The 22,985-nt window shown below is 44.2% G+C and overlaps 1 protein-coding gene across 1 annotated transcript in view; it reads right to left on the minus strand.

Moving 5' to 3' along the window:
• Positions 1-22,985, minus strand: part of LOC116942322 (sorting nexin-5-like) — a 68,672-nt gene that overhangs the window by 21,363 nt on the left and 24,324 nt on the right. Inside the window, exons 6-11 of the mRNA XM_032954084.2 lie at positions 22,628-22,711; positions 18,101-18,175; positions 16,920-16,950; positions 16,128-16,215; positions 8,603-8,642; positions 2,663-2,749 (exon numbers count right to left, since the gene is read on the minus strand). Of these exons, the coding sequence (XP_032809975.2) occupies positions 2,663-2,749; positions 8,603-8,642; positions 16,128-16,215; positions 16,920-16,950; positions 18,101-18,175; positions 22,628-22,711 (405 nt within the window). The remainder of the gene's footprint in view (positions 1-2,662; positions 2,750-8,602; positions 8,643-16,127; positions 16,216-16,919; positions 16,951-18,100; positions 18,176-22,627; positions 22,712-22,985) is intronic.

Raw genomic sequence — 22,985 nt, forward strand, 5'->3', positions numbered from 1 at the left:
TTTTTTTCAGGCTGCCAAAGTCACAGGCTTGGGTTGCGATGCAGTTGTCATCCAGGTAGACAAATCATTGTGACTTTATAGTAGGTAGGTCGTTGATGTAAATGTTGAAGAGTGCTGGGGGCAATAACAGACCCATGAGGCAGTCCATTATTTTGTATCTTCAAGGAGCTGACCTTGTTGTTCATGTTCACTTGAAAGCAGAGGTTTCTGAGAAGAAGCTTGATGTTGTTCACATTCTCAGCACGGCAGGACTCATGACAGCTTTTGCAGAAGTTTAGTGTGCCAGATTCTATCATATTCTGAAGTAGGATATCTTTGTAGTTATCAATACGATGGCAATAAATGAAATTACAGTAGAATCAATGTCTAGCTGGGTGGTACTGTAATCAACTCAACTTAGTCGAGTTTAAATGCCAGTTATGGCCAACTTGACCCATGGTTCTTCCACACTCAATAGCATGAGTATTACTCTGTGATGGTCTTGGGTCATCAAGTCCTGGGCCTTGAAGCTGGTTCGAGGACATTGTCTTAGCTCTTGCCCTAGACCGTGGTCTCAGGGTTACGGCATCGGCCAATGACTTGGCTTTGAGACACCAGCTGAGACACTTGCCTTGGCCTAGAGGAACCGGTCTTGACTGGCCTTGACACTGGCCTTGACACTGGCCCTGACACTGGCTTCCACCTCAAAGGCCCCTGGGCTTGTGGCGTTTGGCCTTTTCCATTGTGAAAACTTAACAGTGGGCATTCTATGGAGAAACCCAGCTCCTGCAATGAGAATGTGGAGTTGTCTCCACTGGCCCAGGGCCACCCTGCCGAGGTGCGTGCTGCCCTGTTGCTCGCTTGGAACAGGGGGAGCTTTGACTTTGCTTGGGTAATTGTACTAATGCAAGAGGTGATCACCACCTCACCTGGTTAATGGCCTTTAAAATTAAGATGCCGTAAAAGCACTGTGCGTGCGTAACAAGCGGCGCGTGCAGCTGTGTGGAATCGATGTGCGAGTAATTAGCCTGAAGTGGCTACTTATTAGCATGGATTTTTCGCCGCCCTTCCTGCCTTACACGGGGGGGGGGGGGGGAGAAAACCCCCCCCCCACAAATGACTGCTTCTCTTGTGTTAATGAAGGACGCATACAAAGACTAGCAATGATGCCACCAAGGCTGTCAATAATGTCTACATTCTATAGCATTCATTATCGGAGTGATTTTGAATGCAGCTAGTCCATATATGTAGTTGTGTAAATGGGTAATGTCACGGTAACAGCATTACATGAATACTGCGGAGATATTGAGCACCATACTCATACCTGTCAACCTATACGGTTTACCCGTATTCTTGTACAAGAAAATTGAGTTGTCAGGTCCATTCCCATACAGCCGTTTCAATATGGGTAATTTTTGTTGGTCTTATTTGTATGTGTTTCTCCCTTGTGATGGGACTTTGTAAGATGAACATTGAGATGTATAAGGGCAAGGGTGTGACCAATAAGATCTGAATTTGTCTGTAATAAGGTAGGCACTGATAAGGCGTTGACAGGTATGCATACTGAAACGGGCTCTTTTATATACTTCGCCAAGCTGCTGTGTGTAAAAAAAAAATGTAGACACTCTAGAACTCCAAATTATGTTTACGTTAATTTTTTTAAATCAGGTTCTGTATCTCATGTTGAAATCACGTTAACGCGTAATTGACCATATGCAGAGCATATGTGTGCGATTGCAATGCCTGCGCATACAGGCGAAATACACTGGCCTCATATGAAGTAGGTGTGTGTGTGCCCCTCTACCCCTGGAACATCCTTGCAAATGAGATTTTCCATCTCAAAGGGATTTTCCAGGTGATTTTCTTTAATAAGTGAAAGCTGAATACAACGAACCAATAATGCAGTGGGCTTCATAACCGTGCATACGAGCTACAACCATATCACCCTGATTGCGCCTGATTTTGTCATATCTCGAGAGGGAAGGAGGGCTGCCCCTTGGTATGTGTTCGTCACCAATGCATGTCAGGTGTCAGCTTTGGGAGCGCAGACTGTGAGGTGGCCAGGAGATGGTAGGATGCATTTATTGGGTCTCAGGTGGACTTTAATGTATTTGTGTTTTCGGTTGGTAAGCAAGTGCGTAGAACTGAACAGCACATCAGAAAGCTATACAGGAGTCTAACTAACCGATGTAGTATATACACGGCATATGTGTCAGGGTTTCCCAAACACGTCGACGTGACCCACCATGCCAATACATCTTTCCGCATTTACCAATTACTCCCATTCAAATACAAATTAAGTTGTTTCACGCTGCTCACGTCTGATGATTGATAAACGCTGTGCAATTAATGCGTTCTGTGTTAACAGAGAGCTGATTCAGTTACAGATTGAGGTCCTGGTATGCGTGTGGAGTACATGTTTTCTCTGTGCGGCAGACAGCGTGAATTGCTTCGCGCATCACGTGGGATATTAACAATTATCAGGCGAGTGGAGCGACTTAATTTGCATTTGAGTTGGAGTACATTGGAAAGACGTAGCATGGCAGAGTGATGGGTCACGTGGACTGGAGTTCGGGAAACCTTGATATAAATGCTGAGCATATCAAAGCAAATCAATGCAACTTGGAGATAGAACTTGACGAGAGCTGAGCCCCTTGTCATCACTGACGGGTGCTGCACTCACCTTCTCGGCCTCCTGGTGGTGCACGTAGTGCTCCAGGTGGAGCCCCAGAGTCCAGAGGTCACTCGTCACCAGATCCTCCATCCCACCCTGGCGACAGCGGAACAAAGCGGAACGATGTGGGAGCCATCTCCGCGCCGCCTGCTCGCATCTCCAGCGCACGGGCCGGTTCGCGCAGCAGTGGAAACACCGGAGCGCACTGCCGAGGCAGCCGTTCGCGGCGCTCCTGACAACAAAGCACCTGCAGCAGCTCCCAGGTGGCCCTGCAGCCTGCTGAGTCGCTTCATGGCTGAGAGAGAGAGAGAGAGACGGGTCGGGCTTGCCGAGGTGACGGGGTCATTTCAGGAAACTCTTCACATGTCCCAGGTTTCGTTTCTGCAAAAATGCATTGTATCTGAAAGGCTTTCATCTGATCGTAAATAATGTGTGTGTGTGTGTCTGGGAAACTGGTGGCACAGTTATTGGCACGCTGAGCTGCGATCCCAGTAACCCCGGTTCAACGCCAACTGCACAACATCGGTGGAAGATGGTATCTGATCCTGCCTTAGACTTTTCCATGCTAAACTTGACCTTGTTCATTGTGTGTATTGCTAGCCACACTGACTCCTTGTGTTTGGCCAATATTTAAAAGGTATCCAAAAGCAGCTCTTGCTGGAATATTCTGGAAGGCTGTATGCTTAAGGAAGGAATATGCTTAACTTCGCTGAAAATAAGTTGGAAAATGTAGTTGTAAGTGCCAAGCTTATTAAACAAAAACACATTCAAAAGAAACAGCAGCCCACACATCCCTTAAACATTATCCTTCCTCCCGACCTGCCTGCCCGCAGTGACGTCACCACCATCCACACTCACTTGGCCGTGCACCAGCCAGCCAGGCAGGAATCCAGCCTTTGAAAGTTTGTCAAGGTTACTATGATATTAATACATATTTCACACAAAGCTCGGTAATGGGCATTGCCCACTTTCAATCAGCTTTACCATGACCAGGGGTTAGTAACCAAAATAACAATGAGAGAGACTTTTTCGAAATTGGTAAAAAAAAACCTCAAGATTTCAAGAGCCGCAATGCGTGTGAATACAAGAGACAATCCTTAATAAATAACGTCTCGAAGCGGTCCTTAAAGATCCGCAGATTGCCAAACCCTCCGAAACAGTTGGGTAACGTGATATCTGATAATGGGCATTGAACACTTTAATTGTTTAGCATATGCCTTCAAGTAATGTATGGCTTTCGACAGATCCTACCCAATGAATACATGCAATACATCTCCAGGCCATAATTTTTGGAGGACCAAAGTAACAATATATCGTTTTTAAGTTTTTACAGTGACAAGCATAGACTCAACATTATATTTGCCAATTTCAGCTGGCTGACCCTTCTCGAACATTTAATGTATGTCAGTCATATTCTTATTTTCTGTCATGATTATCCATTTATTTTAGATACACTATTCATAATATTTTCACCTCTCTCATTGTTATACACACAGCCCATTAGAATAATATTTTCTAAAAGCTGACACCAATGTACAATAGTTATACGTTCTAACTACAAAAAAATTATCCCCATTTAGCCATACAGATTGCAGTCTGAATGTTCCATTGCGCATCTGTGCGTTGACCAAAGCTAATTGTGATGGAATTATATCAGGCTCATTGTGGCAGCCCCCAGTCCTTTGCCCCGAGTGGAATAATACAAGCGCATCGACGTCATGAGCTTGGAAACGACACCGTCCGAGTAAAACGTACACCATCGTCCTCGGTCAGGGTGAATAATCGCCGAGATCAGCACGCAGGCACTCGCTCACGACCCTCTGCGCACCACGCGGGGATTTACCGTGATGCGCAATAATTGCCGGTGGGCTTTGCGGCGACAATGCATCAATTACGGGCGCGTAGTCAGTCATGGGGATGGCCAATTAAAACGACCCAAAGATGCTACTCTTGTGATTCTTGCTAGGTTTTCTTTTGAAGTAAGTATTGCTGACCAATTTGCTTTCGAGGGTCGCACAAGGACTCTTTGCTCCCCGACCCGGGACTGTGCGAGCCTTTTAGTTTCCGACCTGTCACTTCCCACGAGCTTGCTAATCCGAGGGTCACGGAGTGGCCACGAAGCCGTCCACTCTCATTCCGGTAACGACCGGAACGCGATGATGAAAGCCCTCTGCAAAACGTCGCCTTGCATCGTGCAATTTGGTGTCCTGAAGGCTGCTTATAGGTCCACTGCTGAATGAAGGCTTCCTTTGTGCCGTGTCACAAAGGAAGCCTTTGTGACACGGCAGGTTGGTGAAGGAGGACGTTTAAGACATCAGTCGCCACAAATGTTAGCCATGGGTTGGGAATCGAACTTTCACGAATGGGTTCACGGCGCAGTGAGCTAACCACTTTGCCGCCACTCCCTCCCTTGTGTATCGTAGGTGGCCGATGTTGCCGTTCGTTGCGCCGTACCTAAAAGCCAAAGTGTGTCCCCATCAACAAGCGTGGGATGGCACTGATCTCGATTGGCAGTCAGGAGCCGGTAGCAGTAACTCAACCCTCCCATACTCTTTGGGTCTTTCGGTAAAGTCACACTGCAGTGCTTCCAGAGGACAATGGTGACCACCGTTGGCTCTTCACAAATTGGTACTTATTGTATCAATCCATGAAGGATGACAAGCTGAGTCAACACACGGCCGGGATTTGAACTCAAAATCTCCAACCGAGTCGAATTCTCTGCTGCTGCTGCTGCTGCTGCTGAAAATTGTGCTATTATTGCATCACTGTATATATTGTTTTCTTTAATTCGTGTTTTAAATACGTTATATTGATTGGTAGTGTAGTTGTTATTTAAGGTGAGCACCTCTTTTCATTATCCATTACCTGTGATTTCCATTATCTGCGGGAGCCGTTGAATCTGAGAATACTCCTATAAATCAGCGACCCTATAATTCCAATTATACGCAGCTACCTGGGTTATTCTCCTGAGGACAAGTGCAGTAAAATCGCACCTAACTCCCCGGATAATGGGATACACGATATTCGTCCCCCACATCACCATGGACATTTCCTTAGCATGTTCAGTGCTCAATGCAATAGGCACAACCCATCGAGCCAAGCCTTGTGTGCTTATATTAGAAGTGTGCTTATATCAGAAGTTTCCCTTCGACTTCTGCCTGCATCAGTGCAATCTATGCATGTGTCGCTTATATGAGAACTGAGCTAATATAAGGTGTGCTTACAGCCAGCTTATGCTGTTGTAACAGCAATACTAAGATATTGAACAAAGCCAATGTGTTTGCGATATGGTACAGGCTGCACTGCACAATTTATTTTGGGGGATGTGTAATTGTCTAATATATACGAGGCGGCGCGTGCTGGTCACAGAAGTAGCACATGCATTAGCGGTGGTTGCTGTTTTGATAGAAAATAGACTGATTAACATAGCCTACAATGCCCATTCATCTCACGGGTTTAGTCATTGGGTCTGCAAATCAATAGGCATGATATGATGTATTGAAGTTTCTGATTGCATAACATGGATCCTGTTTTTCAAACAGAGCATTAGTCAACTGAAATTAATATTTATTTATGTATGTACGTGAGTCTCCGCGCTTAAACATGTTTGTTTTTGTCAACACTTCCTGCACAAGACCAACGTCATGTCAAAGTTTCCGCTTCAGAAAATGGGAAATCGGGCGTTGTTCATATCCCCCAGAGCCAGTGGTATGAATTCCACATTCCCATGGCAATCACCATTCTCAGTGTAGGATGACCACTGGTGACTTCCAGGAGGTGTGCTGGGTACGTATGTATCGTGTACACTATACTTTATGTAATATACACAGAGACGTTTAATGTTTTAGAAGCCATCAATCTCTCGGCATGGTGGCCCACAGTTATAATCCATCACTCTGTGTGGCAGGTTGGGTGGATTACACAGAGATTGGCAATGACATGCAGCAGTACAGCAAGTAGGTTGACAACCTATCTACCTGGTTGTGATTTTGGGATCTCAAAAGTACCGGCCTATTGTCCCTGACGTGCACATTACTAGTCTCCTCCAGAGCCACCTGCAAATAATTTATTTAATGTTAAAAATATATATATTTTTAAGTTATCCTAGATTAATATGGTCAAAGTAGAGCCACACAGAAATTATCTTCAAGTGCTTTTATGCACGCACGTTCTTCAACTTTCAAATTCAAGCAATTTTCATGCATTTATAATGGTTTTCAAGTGATTCAAACGACATGGGTATCCGTGAACTCACTCTAGGCTGTGCCCAAAGGGGAGATAGAGTAATGAAATCAGGGCAGGTGTCAGAAAAAGATGAATTACAGCTGCATGAGACAGGAGGTATGCACACCATTATGCACAATAAATGTCCTTTGTCAGTATCATTCGCTTAGTGAGATGTTTTTTTTTAAACTAAGTATGCTCTGTGCAAAATGAGCATTGATTGTCCTATGGAAAAAAAACTGACCCTGTCATAGGAATGTGGAAATGACACAGAAAATAGCCGTTACACACCACGCAAAAAATTGTGCCGGTTAATTGGTCAGGGCGGATATATAACGGTCGATATTCAAAGTTGTACCGTAATAAGAAAGCATTATAAGTGTATTAATTCTAAACAATATTTTCTGGATGCGTAAATAGATACCAGATCTGGTCTTGAATGCGATAAAAAAGTGATTTTCTTTAAAAAAAAATATATCCTACCTTGAGCCAAAAATCACATTGGGAACCCAGTGGTGTTTAAACACACAAACCCACAATTGCATTGTCGACAATAATCATGCTTGTTATTTTTTTTTTCATTGAGCGTGTGAGCCCTGCTGTCCATACGGGGAGCTGTTGCGGCTATGTTTGTTTAATAATCTCTGCAGTCAGAAATCTGAGACTACTTCACACTCCTCTTTACTTCTGCCGCAGGTGCTCCGCAGCCATCCTAGAACTCTTTTCTCTCTAAAAACTCCTTTAAAGAGCTTTGAAAAGAGTCTCTCTGATGACCCTTCCTTGAATAGACAACAAATGCGATCGTGCCCTTTTAAAAACAAAAACAAAAAACTCTTCAATATGGAGTGCTGAGGATCATTATTGAAAGTGTTGCGTGTAAACGCAACTATTTATTCTCTCGGCTTTTTCTGTAAGGGGGGTAAAAACCAAAAGAGGTAATTCATGTGCTGTTGGTGTTTTCATTTTTAATAGTTGCTTTGTCATCGTTTTTTTTTAAGCCTACGGGCTTTTTTTATTTTACAAAAAATTCAATGCTGATGAAAATAAATGGTTCAACCGAGGTGAAACATGGCGGCGAGGCGCACCCACATATTCATCGTCTCTTTTTAATGCCAGCATCTAATAATAGTGCCTTTTGTTAATGCTTTGAATGGAGGCTGATTGATAATGTGTGCTCAAATATAGCCGTTGCATACAAAGGCGCACATGCCCCCACCATGCAAGCCACATACCCCTGGCATTGTAATTAAGAAGTCACGTTCCTGCACAACTGGAACTGTACCACACTTTACGAGTGTCTCTCCCACTTGGCTGTGATGGGAATTTTTAAATAACGCCACTGTTTACCAAGGCTGGGAACTGCTTTACCATCTACTTTCAGGGCCACTTGCTTATTGGGTTTCATAGTGTACGTGAGCAATTCAACGTCAGGCGCACGACCTTAAATATCGTTCTGTTTAATATCAAGTATCAATTTATTCATTCTGACAGAAAGCTATTTGGTGACATTTGCAAGTATTCGACATTATATGGTTGCGGTGTTTAGGAATACTGAATGCACATTGTTTGGTCTTAAAGCAGTCATGTTTCATTCATTTTTCGAATTGGGTGTGGAGCACAAACGGTAGATTTCCAGACTTGTCCTTAACATTTACGTTGATCTGCAGTTATTTGTTTTTCAACATGTATTTTAAATGCAGCTTCGCAGCAGAGAATGCTGTTTACCTTTGCAATGTGCATCGTGTCCGACAACTTTACGAGTGTCCTGCAAAGTGAACAATACAGGAGAGAGAGAGTGCATGAGACACTAAGACACAGAGAACAACATCAATTAATCCATTCATAGCTCCTGGGAAACTCATACGGGCATGCTCATACAAATGCAAAGATCCCCCGTATAGCCTTAACAGACTGTAGGGGCAAGTGCTGTTAGCGAGCACCTGTGAAGGCCGGAACGGTACACGAGGGGGTGGGTGGCCAGCACCACGCCTGACCGCCTTTGTCTCCCCATTGGCGATGTTTACACACCACACTAGGTACTCATTTGAGGCTGAGTCGACCTAGGGGAGGCCCGGGACCGCTTCAGATAATCGTCACGGGTGTTGGCCGTGAGCGGGAATCGAACCCGGGTCGCTGGGCTCATAGCGTAGCGTAGCGCTAACCGCTACACCACCGCTCCCCATGCTTATATACACACACAGGCAACATAGACAAAGATCCATTAATATACTTTTGGGGACATTGCACGAAGGGATCAGTTGCCAACACCAATCAAGCCAAGCCAGCCGCCTTTGTCTCCGCTGACGCTTACACATAACACCAGGCAACTCATTTAAGGCTGCGTCATCGACCTAGGTGAGGCCCAGGACTGGTCCAAATATTTGCCGCTGTTATTGGTCACGAGCGGAAATCGAACTCGGGTTTGCCGGATTCCAAACGCAGTATGCAAACCACTACCCTACCACCACACATCCACATGTGCCAGCACACACAGACTGCACCACAAAGACGTGCATTTTTTTTTCTCCCAAAACCTGATCAACATTTTTTTTTTTTGCACAAGCACAATGAACTTTTTACTTTCTTTTCCAACTTCATCGTTTTAAATCCCATCCGCAAACACAAGCTCCCCCTGGTAATTTCCCAAACGCACAACAGCACCTTAACTATCTCGGCAAGCCTGCTGTGTGCAATTAACCTCATTTGCAAAAATACTAATTAAAAACTAATTAGAGGCTTCCAACCAAACCAAATATACGCCTCCCTTTCGTCTAACTTTTTTTTATCACACTTCCTCTGATGATGACCTTTTTCCACAGCACATCAATTAAACTGTGTATTTACCATTCATTTAATTGGCATTCATAGTGGGTCATGACAAAAGCAGACAAAATAATACAATTATTCATCATTGGCGCCGTGGTCCATTCACTGCTTGATGGAGGACTCCCCATGCTGTTACCATCTCTCAACAGTCCCACAATGCAACAGTCCATCTCGCTTTTCTGCATGAGCCGATTTCATAACTCCACCACCGTGGTGGTCACCTTCTCAGGCTGCCATTCCCTCCCATCAGCCATTGTCACTAGCAGCGATGTGGCCATGCACTGCGAGGTGGCTAAGAGATGGAGTACAGAATTTGATTCTTAACTATATCTATATGGAGCTCCGAGTGATTCCCTCTTCCATATGGGCTTTCTCTGGGTACTCCGGTTTCTTCACATATGCCAAACATTCAATAAATTTGGCCAATCATCCCAATGTAAAACCTTCCTGATACAAAAGTCTTGAGACTCAGTGAGGCTTCTATTTTGATTTTTTTTAAAAATAAAAGGTAAAGATGCAGCCCTGTTATTTCCTGCTCGCACCACTGCTGATGGACTAAATGGAGCTCTAGAGAGCCCCTCGAAAGGGTCACGTGACTGGATCTTCCATGCTGTTCAGACGTCTTGAAAGAGGTGAGAGTGACCATGCTTATTCCAGCACACGCAGCCTGCCACTAAACGCAGCTCATTAATACCGCTGGATGGACAGTGGTGGGGGAATTTAAAGAAACTTGCATTATCATTTCAACTGCTGCAACAGAAGATCAAAACAGCAAATTGTGGATTGTAAGTCCGGTTTGCTGACCATTCATTAGACCAAAGCAGAATCGCAGAGCCCTCGTGGTAAAAGGCTGATTATACAGGAGGTGTTCAGTCCAGATTACAATTTGACTCCCAATTAGCAGTCTTATTGTATTGCTCTTAAAATATGGTCGTAATAACAATGGAGGTAATCTGCCTGAGCTGATTCGCGCTGCAGGCAATTATGTGAGCAATATTTGAAATTCCTCATGTGATAGAGTTGTACTTATTTTAGTGAAAATTTCTTTTTTCGCTTTTGTCATATTGTTTACCCAGATCATTCTTGCAAATACGGCTGTCCCTAGTTTCTTGAGTTCTCACCGTGTTAAACAAAATACACTTGAACAAGAGCAAAAAAAATGCAACTCCATTCACCTACAGGCGCACGGTTCGAATCAAGAAAGCTGCCATGGTTAACTCTGGCGGTGAGGTAACAGTAAAATACGCACCGTCTGCTTTCACAGTGGGATCTTAACGATCCCATTCTATGCTGTCATCGTGGCCCAAATTTGCCAAGTTCCGAAAAAAAAAACCTCGCAAGCTACTTAACGGGGAAACACGTAGAAATAATTACTCCCTTAAGGCAAAAACGTGGCCCAACCCTCCTAAAAAAATAGAGACTCGGGACTCACCGAGGGAATCCTGGGTAAAAAAAAATAATAATAACTCGACCATAGTTCATATTTATTTCCAGAAGAGACTTATAGACACTCCGCGCATATTAAAACATCCATGCATCAGTAGGTGTGGCCACGTCTGCAATGAATATTTTGCATGCGGGAGGAAATTGCGGTAGCACCCCGGTTTATGTCGGGGATGCGTTCCTAAAAGGTGCGACGACGGATATCATAATGATGTGACTCAAAGCGAAAGACAACGGATGGTACATTTAAGCTGTATGTGAACAAGCGCAACTTCATCCTAGACGTAACCCACAACGCTCAATTCGATTACAAAGCGCAAGTGTATCCAACGCTCGTGTAACAGCAGTAAACTTTAACACAAGCGATGCAGGGTACAACAAGGTACAGTGCACTAATAACAATTACCAAAATACTGCACGTAAATAACCTGCTGTACATTTCTTCATGCGGGACGCAAAGTAGCTCGCGTGCAGGGCAGCAGGTGGAGGCGATGGCTGAGAGGCGACGGACACGAGAAAGGACGGAGGAGGCTGCCAGCGACGCGGGCTCGAGGCGACGCAAATCAGGTGCAGGCGTGCTTTTGATAAAGTGACGACGTATTCGCGAAAACGACGTGAAAAGGGGGGCAAGCCGTAAATCGGGGCGTCACTGTAATTGGGGTTGGGGGGCGGGGAGTCCACATCCGTGAGGGGGATATCCCGAAAACAATCCACGCAAACAGATCACAAACCGACTTTCGGTATTGCTATCTCCTGACCACCTCACAGCCCGCTGCATAACGCAAATAGCTGGGTGGCTGTATTCCCGTTGGGCGGTGATAGTGCAGTCATGCACCTGCCGTTCCCTAATCATCGCTGTCATCAGCTCACTGCTGGAAGGAATCCTCTCCATGCTGACACGGCTGTTATCACAGGGGGCCACGTTCTGCAGCAGCAAGTGATAGGCGGCGGAGGGAGAGGCCTGTGTGGGGAGGGAGGGAGGGAGGCACGCTGCCCGATGCCCTGAGCCATTTGTCCCTGCCGAGGTACAAGGATTGACGTTAATGTCCCTTCAAAGATGACGCATGCACGAGCAAACCAAGACCCGTCTCAAATCGTGGACAATTGATGATGGCACGTTGCTGCTGCTGATGCTGCTTCTGCTGCTGTTGATGGTGCTAATTGCTGATGACCAAAACGTATGGGGAGGCAGCCGTTCGAGTCTATGGTCCTCACCTTTAGAGTGGCCTGCCTGATGATCTGAGGGCATCAGAATAAGTTTTTAAACGAAATCTTAAAACTTACCTTTTTATAATGGCTTTAAATAAGGATGTTCTTATTGTGTGTTTATTTGTGCTTTTTTTTAAATCCCACTTTTAGTTTATTACGTTACGTTATTTTTTTTTTAAATCTATCGTTCTTATTGATGTTTACATTGTTGTCAATCACTTTAAATGTGTCCCTTGAAGTACTTTGTGTTGCATTCTTTGCACGATTTGTGCTATTTTTGTTAAGTTTGATTTGATAATGATGTAGCTCTCCGATAGTTATTCGGGTTTCCGGAGAATGCTCCCAGCGCGTCCAGGGGAAGCGCGTCTGACATCGTGCTGAACAACACGCGCGCTATGACCCAAAACAAAACCATCGGAGAGCCGTACAGCGCAGCAATGGTCACGATGGTTGCCGATCACAATTGATAACATTACAATGATGATGGTTATCGCCGATAACTGGTGTTATGATGATTGCTGATGACTGCTTCAAAGTTGATGATGGTGATGATGATTATCATCATCATCAACTTCCTCATATGTAATTCACAACGCATCTCAACCCACAGCCACTAAGAACATGCCAACAGATATATGCATAATTAACCTGACGTGCTATACATGAGAAAAATGCATTGACTATAAAACAGTAAATATTGTCAAATTAGTTTGCACAAATATATAAGTGCTGTGATATACAGTGAATGACATGAAACATATGGAAGACACATAAAATCAATTCTGTTTCATTAAAAACAGAATCAACTGTGGTTTTTTTTTGCCTAAGCGATTTATTCCATACCCTGATGATGATTTGTTGTTAACAGCTGTTGGGAGGATGATGATGATGAATGTAAAAGGCATTTCATTTGACGTAATAATACAACCGACATACGAGGCAAGATGGGTCGGTGAAGGGGGGTGATGGCCGTGCCCTGGCTGCCTCCCCAGGACTAACATTGCCGTTTCTGCGAGCGAGTGAGCGATGGGCGCGCTGCAGGTCAGCCGATCCGCTCAAAAATAAATGAGTGCTACGCGCCGGCTGTGACGGCGCGGAGACAAAGGCATGCTGGGCACACTGCCAAGCCTCCGTAATGGACATTAATGCAGCTCCTAGTAAGAAGTGGCTGACCCGACTGCGGGGCCAAAAGGCGGTGTGCATAGAGGTGTACATGTGTTTTCGCGCGCATGTGTTTGTGTGTCAGCATGCCCGCGTTTGCAGGTGTGGATGGATGCATGTGTGTATGTGTGAGTGTGCATTACAGTCTGTATGTGTGTGTGTGGTGGTGAAGTATTGTGAGTAGTGGTGTAACTGTTTACGCGCTATGCTTCATTCTCAGTTTTCTGGGTTCTGTTCTTGCCCATGGATTATGTCAGTGGCAAGTGAATGCTAAATCTGTCCTCTCCCTCCCCTGAGTCAACTCAGCACTAAATGAGTGCCTGGTACTATGTGAAAACAGCACTTGGGAGACAAAGGTGGCCATTCACACCCTTGTGTGCTTAGGTGGCATTAACAGTTGGTTTCAATTCGCGCCTGCCCTAGCAGTCTGTCTTTCTGTGTGTGGAGTGATGTAAATTTAAATTTGATTCCGAGCAGTTTACATTTAGAGTCTGAATTTTTTTTAAATATTCTAAATCATCCTTTTAAAAAGCTGAGCCAGTCGTGGAAATTACAAATCCCCATGGTGGGTACCAGCCCAGCCACGAGAAACACACTCTTGACTTTCCACAGAGTTGTACATACTTTATTGACCATAAGGTATGATGGGGCTGAGTCAACTTCCAGCTCACAAACTACCAAATGGAAGTCGAGTGCTCTTATCGCAGCAGCAGCAGCACCACGAAATGAAGCGTAGCTCACAGCCGAGCCCTTACGGTGGAGACACACACACGTGGGTGTCTCATGCAATGCACTGATGGACATTCGTAATCATTTACAGCACTTTGTCAATCCACGTAGGATATGAAAGCCTGCCCATGATGTGTGGGTAATGGGGGATTGTTTTACCTACGTGACCATCCGGGTCAGGTGCGAGTTGGTGAAGAGAGGGCCAGGATCAGTTTGGGACACTCGTCACTGACATTAGCCATGGCCAGGAATCAAACGCGAGTGGTTTTATGGCGTACTACACGGACCATTGCACCACCACTTTCCTTAAAGCAACAAGGAAGTTCATGGTTAAAGCACTTCTCTTTATGCAGATGTAAGTATTTTTTTCCCCCTGTCCCCTCCTCTTTAGGCCCCATGCCTTCCTCAGGAGACAGGTTTGGGAACTGTGAGACTTAGAAACTCTGGACTCAAGCTGCGTTGTTGATTTGAGCGAGAGGCAGCATGAGTGGGTAGTGGTGGGGGTTGTGGAAGCGGAGGGGGGGTCCAGCAGTACGTAGTGGTGGGTGGGGACAGCAGGCAGTGGTGAGTGGAGACAGCAGGTGGTGGTGGGTGGGGACAGCAGCAGTGGTGGGTGGAGACAGCAGGCAGTGGTGGGTGGGGACAGCAGCAGTGGTGGTGGGGACAGCAGCAGTGGTGGGTGGAGACAGCAGCAGTGGTGGTGGGGACAGCAGGCAGTGGTGGGTGGAGACAGCAGGCAGTGGTGGGTGGAGACAGCAGCAGTGGTGGGTGGGGACAGCAGGCAGTGGTGGGTGGGGACAGCAGCAGTGGTGGGTGGAGACAGCAGCAGTGGTGGGTGGAGACAGCAGGCAGTGGTGGGTGGGGGCAGCAGGCAGTGGTGGGTGGAGACAGCAGCAGTGGTGGGTGGGGACAGCAGGCAGTGGTGGGTGGGGACAGCAGGCAGTGGTGGGTGGAGACAGCAGGCAGTGGTGGGTGGAGACAGCAGACAGTGGTGAGTGGGGACAGGAGCAGTGGTGGGTGGAGACAGCAGGCAGTGGTGGGTGGGGGCAGCAGGCAGTGGTGGGTGGAGACAGCAGGCAGTGGTGGGTGGGGGCAGCAGGCAGTGGTGGGTGGAGACAGCAGGCAGTGGTGGGTGGGGACAGCAGGCGATGGTGGGTGGGGACAGCAGGCAGTGGCGGGTGGGCACAGCAGCAGTGGTGGGTGATGTTATCTGATTAATTCTCAAATCTTGCAGATACTTACTTGGGTTTTATGTCCCTGACTGTTTCACATGAGGTTGAAGCTTTGCTTGTGAGATTTAATATGTCAAAGTTACATTCGAATGTGTGTCGGTGGCAATCAAGTGATCTGACTAATGTCGATCCCATTAATTTTAATATGTTGATGCAGTGACAACATCAGAGCTTGCTGTGGTTGTACACCTGATTGATGTTAAAGTATTTTTTTTATTTTAAAATATCTAAAATACGTTTGTTTTAGGTTACAAATTTACTTGAAGGAATTTCCACCAATACACTTATTATTATTCAATGTATTATATATTCTTAAAACTTGCTGAAGTAGTATTTGTATAATGTCTGGAATTCTGCCAAGTACACCCCTATTCCAGCTGTCAGATCAGGCTTTTAGTGGCATATGTATTTCTATGTGTGTGCGTAAATCTGATACTGGGCTCTCCGTAGGTGAACTCAGCTGTAAAGGAGTACCCAGTGCAGTATATAAACATCAGCACTGCGGAGACATGTGGATGGACTTGGCTCTGGCCACACCACCTCATGCGCCGTGCCGACATTAATAGATGTTCATTGACAGACACTTGACCTGCCGAAGGACACACGTGGAATCACTGTCTTTGTACGTGTGCATGTGCGTCACAGGTCACCTGCAGAAGAGCTTCTCATTGTAGCTGTCGTTCTCGGATATCGTGGACAGCAACGTGGTAGACAAATGACCACAGGCCAGTGCAAGCCCTGAAGAAGAGAAGGCATGTCAAGGCTTCCCGATGGGCCTCCCACAGCTACTAAGTTAGAGGCACTGCCCCACATCAATATCATGTGTACAAATCCCATAAAGATCATTGCATAAATGATCGCCCAGTAAAACAACACCGCGTCTCAAGAGCATCTTTACAGGTGGGTTCTGCTTGAGATTTTTGGCTGGTTATTTTTGTTTCCGTTTTGTAGAGCGGATGGAAACTGGAGCGCCTGGAGAAAACCCACACTTACTATTCAAATTTGTACAAATGGCACGTGAACTTAAATATCACTCTTCCTAATAAAAACAAGCTATGAGGCAATGCTTGGCTGTTTAAGACCCAAAGCCAGAAGTGGAAATTCTTCATTTCCAGCCTGATGATTGCTGTGGAATTTCAACAAAACGGTATTTTCTTTATTGGCGATGAAAATAGCAAGGCTGAGTTGAACTCTAACATGTCTTGTACTTTTGCAACCTGTCCGATTGTGATCCAAGTGTTCTGACCATTAGGTCACCCAGTAACCTACTTGCTACATAGCCCCTCACATTAATAAAAGTTCAATCTCTTCATGATCGACCACACCACCTCCATTCCAAGCATGGGCTTCAACTAGACATGGCTAAAAACATACTTCGGTGGAATCTCAAATGCATGTTTAACGACGCATGACTTAAAAATAAACTCCATGCAAAAACTTACTTTGCTCGGCAACTGCCAACTCCAGCAGTTTCTGTGATGAAAGAAGAAAAAATCAGTCAATTGTATTGTGGATTTGTTTGCAAATGTGAAATGAGAAATTATGAACAACAAATATGTAAACAAACATTAACGACACGACAGTAATGTGACTTTTCAACTCGTAGGGTTAACACATTTTCATGAAAATCCTAAATAACCTTTCTTTATAGTCATTGGGACCTCCTTTGCCAGTAGCAAAATATGATAATTGGTTTTTACCCTTTAATCTGGTAACAAAATTGACACCTTTTTTACAAGGAGTCATGTTTGCATTGACCACAATACCTGCGGTCGGAATGCAAACATAAAAAAACATAACTCTGATAAAATATTGGCACTGTCCTTGAAATTGATTGGTCCACACCCGAGACAGCTTTCCTTAGAGCCTAGTCTCACGTGGTGTTGGACCAGATGACGCCAAAAGTCTCTGAGGAAAGCTGTCTCGGGTGTGGACCAATCAATTTCAAGGGCAGTGCCAATACATTTTCAGAGTTATGTTTTTTGTTTGCATTCCGACCGCAGGTATTGTGGTCAATGCAAACATGACTCCTTGTAAAAAAGGTGTCAGTTTTGTTGCCAGATAAAAGGGTAAAAACAAATTATCCACCTTTCTTTATATTATGATGTTAAACATTATAAAACAAGAAATCAGAATGAAAACCTATTCATGAATAAAATTGCTTGATTAAATCCCGCATCAATTTGTTTTAAAATCTATCAAAGTTAATTGTGCTGCTTTTCTATTGGCTGGGTCAAGACCATGTGGCTTGTGTCACATTATTAGTATTGCAGTAAATGGTACGTTTGCATTAATATTCCACTGAATGAAAAGCAATTTGTGCAAATTTGAAACTGTCTTTTCAGAGTTGCATTTTAATGCGAAATGTTTACTTTGCGCTTTGACGTGTTAATATTTTTCGCTGAAAATATAATGACACAAAATTACCCTGGGAAGATGGCTAATCTACTAAAACTATGCAAATAAATAGAAGTTGCCCGTTTAGATAATGTATGCTTTTACACGCGAAAAGGCAGCGAAATATATAAATAGTCGCACTGCTACGACGGAACAAATACACAATTGTTGTAGCGCTGTTGAATTGCAATAATTTTAAATGTAGCTAAAGGCTCTTATCCCTTACCTCCAACGCAGCTTTGGATTCATTGATGAGGGTCGTGTTGACTTGCCTCTCCTGTTGAAATATGGGGTCGTTGTCCTGAGCAATACAAATGAGTTGTAAAAAGTAATCAATTTATTATCCCATACATCACGAATGCATTCTTCACAAGATGATGACGACTGCACACCAAACGCCACTCCTCGACCCGTACTCAAATGCAATCGCAGCGTTCATAATTCATACTCTGCTCTCTGCTTCTGCAGTCTTGAGATATGGCCATATGTAGGTAATCTCCAAATCCACATTATTATAAGATAATTTCATTTTATGTAAATCTGCTCATTTTTGTGAGAATATAAAAAAAATCTATTGGTACAGTGAGGAAAACAAGTATTTGATCCCCTGCTGATTTTGTACGTTTGCCCAATGACAAAGAAATGATCAGTCTATAACTTAATGGTAGGTTTATTTGAACAGTGAGAGACAGAGTAACAACAAAAAAATCCAGAAAAACGCATGTTAAAAATGTTATGAATTAATTTGCCTTTTAATGAGGGAAATAAGTATTTGACCCCCTCTCAATCAGAAAGATTTCTGGCTCCCAGGTGTCTTTTATACAGGTAACGAGCTGAGATTAGGAGCACACTCTTAATGGGAGTGCTCATAATCTCAGCTTGTTACCTGTATAAAAGACACCTGTCCACAGAAGCAATCAATCAATCAGATTCCAAACTCTCCACCATGACCAAGACCAAATAGCTCTCCAAGGATGTCAGGGACAAGATTATAGACCTACACAAGGCTGGAATGGACTACAAGACCATTTCCAAGCAGCTTGGTGAGAAAGTGACAACAGTTGGTGCGATTATTCGCAAATGGAAGAAACACAAAAGAACTGTCAATCTCCCTCGGCCTGGGGCTCCATGCAATATCTCACCTCGTGGAGTTGCAATGATCATGAGAACGGTGAGGAATCAGCCCAGAACTACACGGGAGGATCTTGTCAATGATCTCAAGATAGCTGGGACCATAGTCACCAAGAAAACAATTGGTAACACACTACGCCGTGAAGGACTGAAATCCTGCAGCGCCCGCAAGGTCACCCTGCTCAAGAAAGCACATATACATGTCCGTCTGAAGTTTGCCAATGAACATCTGAATGATTCAGAGGACAACTGGGTGAAAGTGTTGTGTCAGATGAGACCAGAATGGAGCTCTTTGGCATCAACTCAACTCGCCATGTTTGGAGGAGGAGGAATGCTGCCTATGACCCCAAGAACACCATCCCCACCGTCAAACATGGAGGTGGAAACATGCTTTGGGGGTGTTTTTCTGCTAAGGGGACAGGCCAACTTCACCGCATCAAAGGGACGGGGCCATGTACCGTCAAATCTTGGGTGAGAACCTCCTTCCCTCAGCCTGGGCATTGAAAATGGGTCGTGGATGGGTATTCCAGAATGATAATGACCCAAAACACACGGCCAAGGCAACAAAGGAGTGGCTCAAGAAGAAGCACATCAAGGTCCTGGAGTGGCCTAGCCAGTCTCCAGACCTTAATCCCATAGAAAATCTATGGAGGAAGCTGAAGGTTCGAGTTGCCAAACGTCAGCCTCGAAACCTTAATGACTTGGAGAAGATCTGCAAAGAGGAGTGGGACAAAATCCCTCCTGAGATGTGTGCAAACCTGGTGGCCAACTACAAGAAACGTCAGACCTCTGTGATTGCCAACAAGGGTTTTGCCACCAAGTACTAAGTCATGTTTTGCAGAGGGGTCAAATACTTATTTCCCTCATTAAAATGCAAATAAATTTATAACATTTTTGACATGCGTTTTTCTTGATTTTTGTTGTTATTCTGTCTCTCACCGTTCAAATAAGCCTACCATTAAAATTATAGACTGATCATTTCTTTGTCAGTGGGCAAACGTACAAAATCAGCAGGGGATCAAATACTTTTTTCCCTCACTGTAGGTATTCATGCCGGATATGCAATCCATGATTTTGTGTGCGGGTTTGAGGGATCACAAAGATTTGATCGTGTCAATTACTCCTGACTCGCGAGACTACGAGGTGGCCAATGTGTGGCACTGCAGTAAGTTTGCTGATCTATCCATATGGATGTTAAACGTGTTTGGCTTTCTCTGAATGCCCGTTTTCTGCCACACACACAAAGTAAAGGATTGTCCTTCAACCCAATGAGCATCCTGAAAAAAAGTCTCGACTCTCAGCGATGCTTTTTTAGTAAAATAAAGATTTATTTTCTTGCTAGATTGTTTAAATTCTTAATGACTGCGCTTGAATACTGTCCAGGCCCATGCATTATCTGCAGCTCGTTATTCAAAGACTTGCTCTGTTTATCTGCGTTCTACCAAAGACTGCAAAATCACTGTCTAGAAGTCTCTCCCTTTGGCAGTTTGATGCACTGCTGACATCCTTTCCCTGTTCAAGTTCAGGCTCAAGGTTTTCCTCCACAGTTGTGTGTCTGTCTATGAAATTCATTTCTTCTCATCTTCACCATCCTACCATCTCGTTTGCCTCTCCGCCCTGTATTCTCCTACCGCTCAACTCACTCCCCTCCTGAACAGAGAACCCTCCCTGTTTCCCTAGCTACACGGAACAACGTTGCGCATTTCCACCTCTATTTGTGCAGGATATTGAGCTGCGCTCCCATATCGATTCATTAACATTGTATCGTGTTATATTCTGAACTAGTTGAATTTTTTTTTTTATCTTCTTGACCAGCCATCCGAAAATGCAACGCACACGTGGCCCCTGGCTGTGAGCATGAATACATTGCCACGTCGCATTAAATTGTCCGTTCATCACGATTAGGCAATGAATACATTTCTCCCGCTAATCAATTGTATCACGCCGACATTGCATTGATGAATCTACACACCGCTCAAACTAACCTTCGAAGCCATTGTATCTTGGGGTTGAGCTGAAATTGGTTGGCAAGCGGCGAGCAGGGGGGGGGGGTGACCGACCGCGGGGAATGAATGCACGTCGGTGATAAAAGAGAATGCGTTTGTGCAGGTTTTGTGCGTGGTGTCAGAACCCTCTCTCGCAGGTCACGTCCGTGGGCCGTGTATTGGCGCGCAGGTATAATTATTTAGGATTTTCCGTTGCCAGTGAGCAACAAGCCTGCAAACGTTCCCAACCGTGTTGCACGTCTCCGAAAAACCCTCTGCGCTATTACCCTGCTGCCACCCGGTGGCGCGATTGCCGTACTGACACAAGCGGGCACATCATTGACGCTTTCAAGCCTGGTATTAAAAAAAAGAGAGAGGTTGGTTGGGTACACGTTCAGAATAACTTTATAAGTCGTGGAAAATGGACACTGAATCTCATATCTTCTGCTCGGGAGGATATTGCTTGAGAATTATCGGCAGATTCCTTAAAACAGTGAAGTTACTATAATTTTTCTTCTTTGGTTCTTTCGGTAAAGTCACGTAGAATGAAAATAAAATAATAAATTGATAAAATAAAATAACACAATAATATTCTCACGACGTTTCGGCCACAACACAAGCGGCCTTCATCAGGTGAAGGGGACGAGACTGTCTGGAGGACACTCCAGCGCTTGTGTTGTGGCCGAAACGTCGTGAGAATATTATTGTGTTATTTTATTTTATCAATTTATTATTTTATTCTCATTCTACGTGACTTTACCGAAAGAACCAAAGAAGATGAATCCTTGCAGTCACGAAAGCTTTAAATCGAAATTTACTATAATTTAGTTTCATTTTGTCTTATAATTTCATTTATGCTAAGGAAATAATGAGTAATTCATATATTTGTTTTTTTTGTTTGTTTAGGCCACGTAGTAGTATTAATGGCAAAATTATCGTCGTTAGCCCTCCACCACCCAACAAGATGGTCACCTTCACAAACATATAAAACATAAAATTATTGTCGTTAGCCCTCCACCACCCAACAAGATGGTCACCTTCACAAACATATAAAACATAAAATTATTGTCGTTAGTCCTCCACCACCCAACAAGATGGTCACCTTCACAAACATATAAAACATAAAATTATTGTCGTTAGCCCTCCACCACCCAACAAGATGGTCACCTTCACAAACATATCTGTTGTTTTACCGTATCGATAAAACTCCGACCAATGAAGCTCATCTTCTCATGAGTGAATTAATAATTAGTTGCCATTTGTAATGCACAATACATCCAAGGATCTCAGTGTGCCATGTATAACGACGTTTCAAACTGCTTTGAGTTTCATTAGGTAATGAACTCAGAAATCAAGTGCTAGTTTTGATTTATTATAAAAACCTACATTTTAAGTTAAATAACGAATATCTTGTGCATAGACTACACATATGAAACCTGATAATCTGGCTGCTGGAATATATTGCGAGCAACCCAAATATTTACTTTAAATCCTTCATTCTCAGTGCAATATTGATTATAAAAGCTTAAAACAACATGTGTGTCCTATGGAAGAGGTGCACGGTGCGTTGTGTGTGACAGTGAAACGCAGAAGAAGTGAGAAACACATTGATTTGTTTGATCGTCAATCATATTTACCTTATGGTTCTCCTTTCTCATTTCTTCCATTGCCAGCGAGAATTTGCTGAAAATGCCTTTCCTGGTTTTTGTCCTTGGCGTTAACTAAAAGAACGAAGATGAAAAGAGGCGCATGCGGAAGCGAATATTCCTTAAAATGAAAGAGGCCCTCTGCCAGCAGAGATATGACCGCTAAGTTAAGGGCTGGCTTATATAATTCCAGTGCATGTACTTAACTATCATAGGTGTCTGTCCAGATGGTGTTTTATACTTCACAGATGTGAAATACTGGACATATTTTACTGCTGCATTTTAAGTTTGAAGCAAACCACATTTTTCAAAACTGTGCTCGAATGTAATTGGGCTATGCTTATTTCAA

This window comes from Petromyzon marinus, chromosome 14 (assembly GCF_048934315.1).
Source record: "Petromyzon marinus isolate PM22_M1 ecotype Great Lakes invasive population chromosome 14, UKy_Petmar_22M1.pri1.0, whole genome shotgun sequence".
Taxonomy (NCBI): Eukaryota; Metazoa; Chordata; class Hyperoartia; order Petromyzontiformes; family Petromyzontidae; genus Petromyzon; species Petromyzon marinus.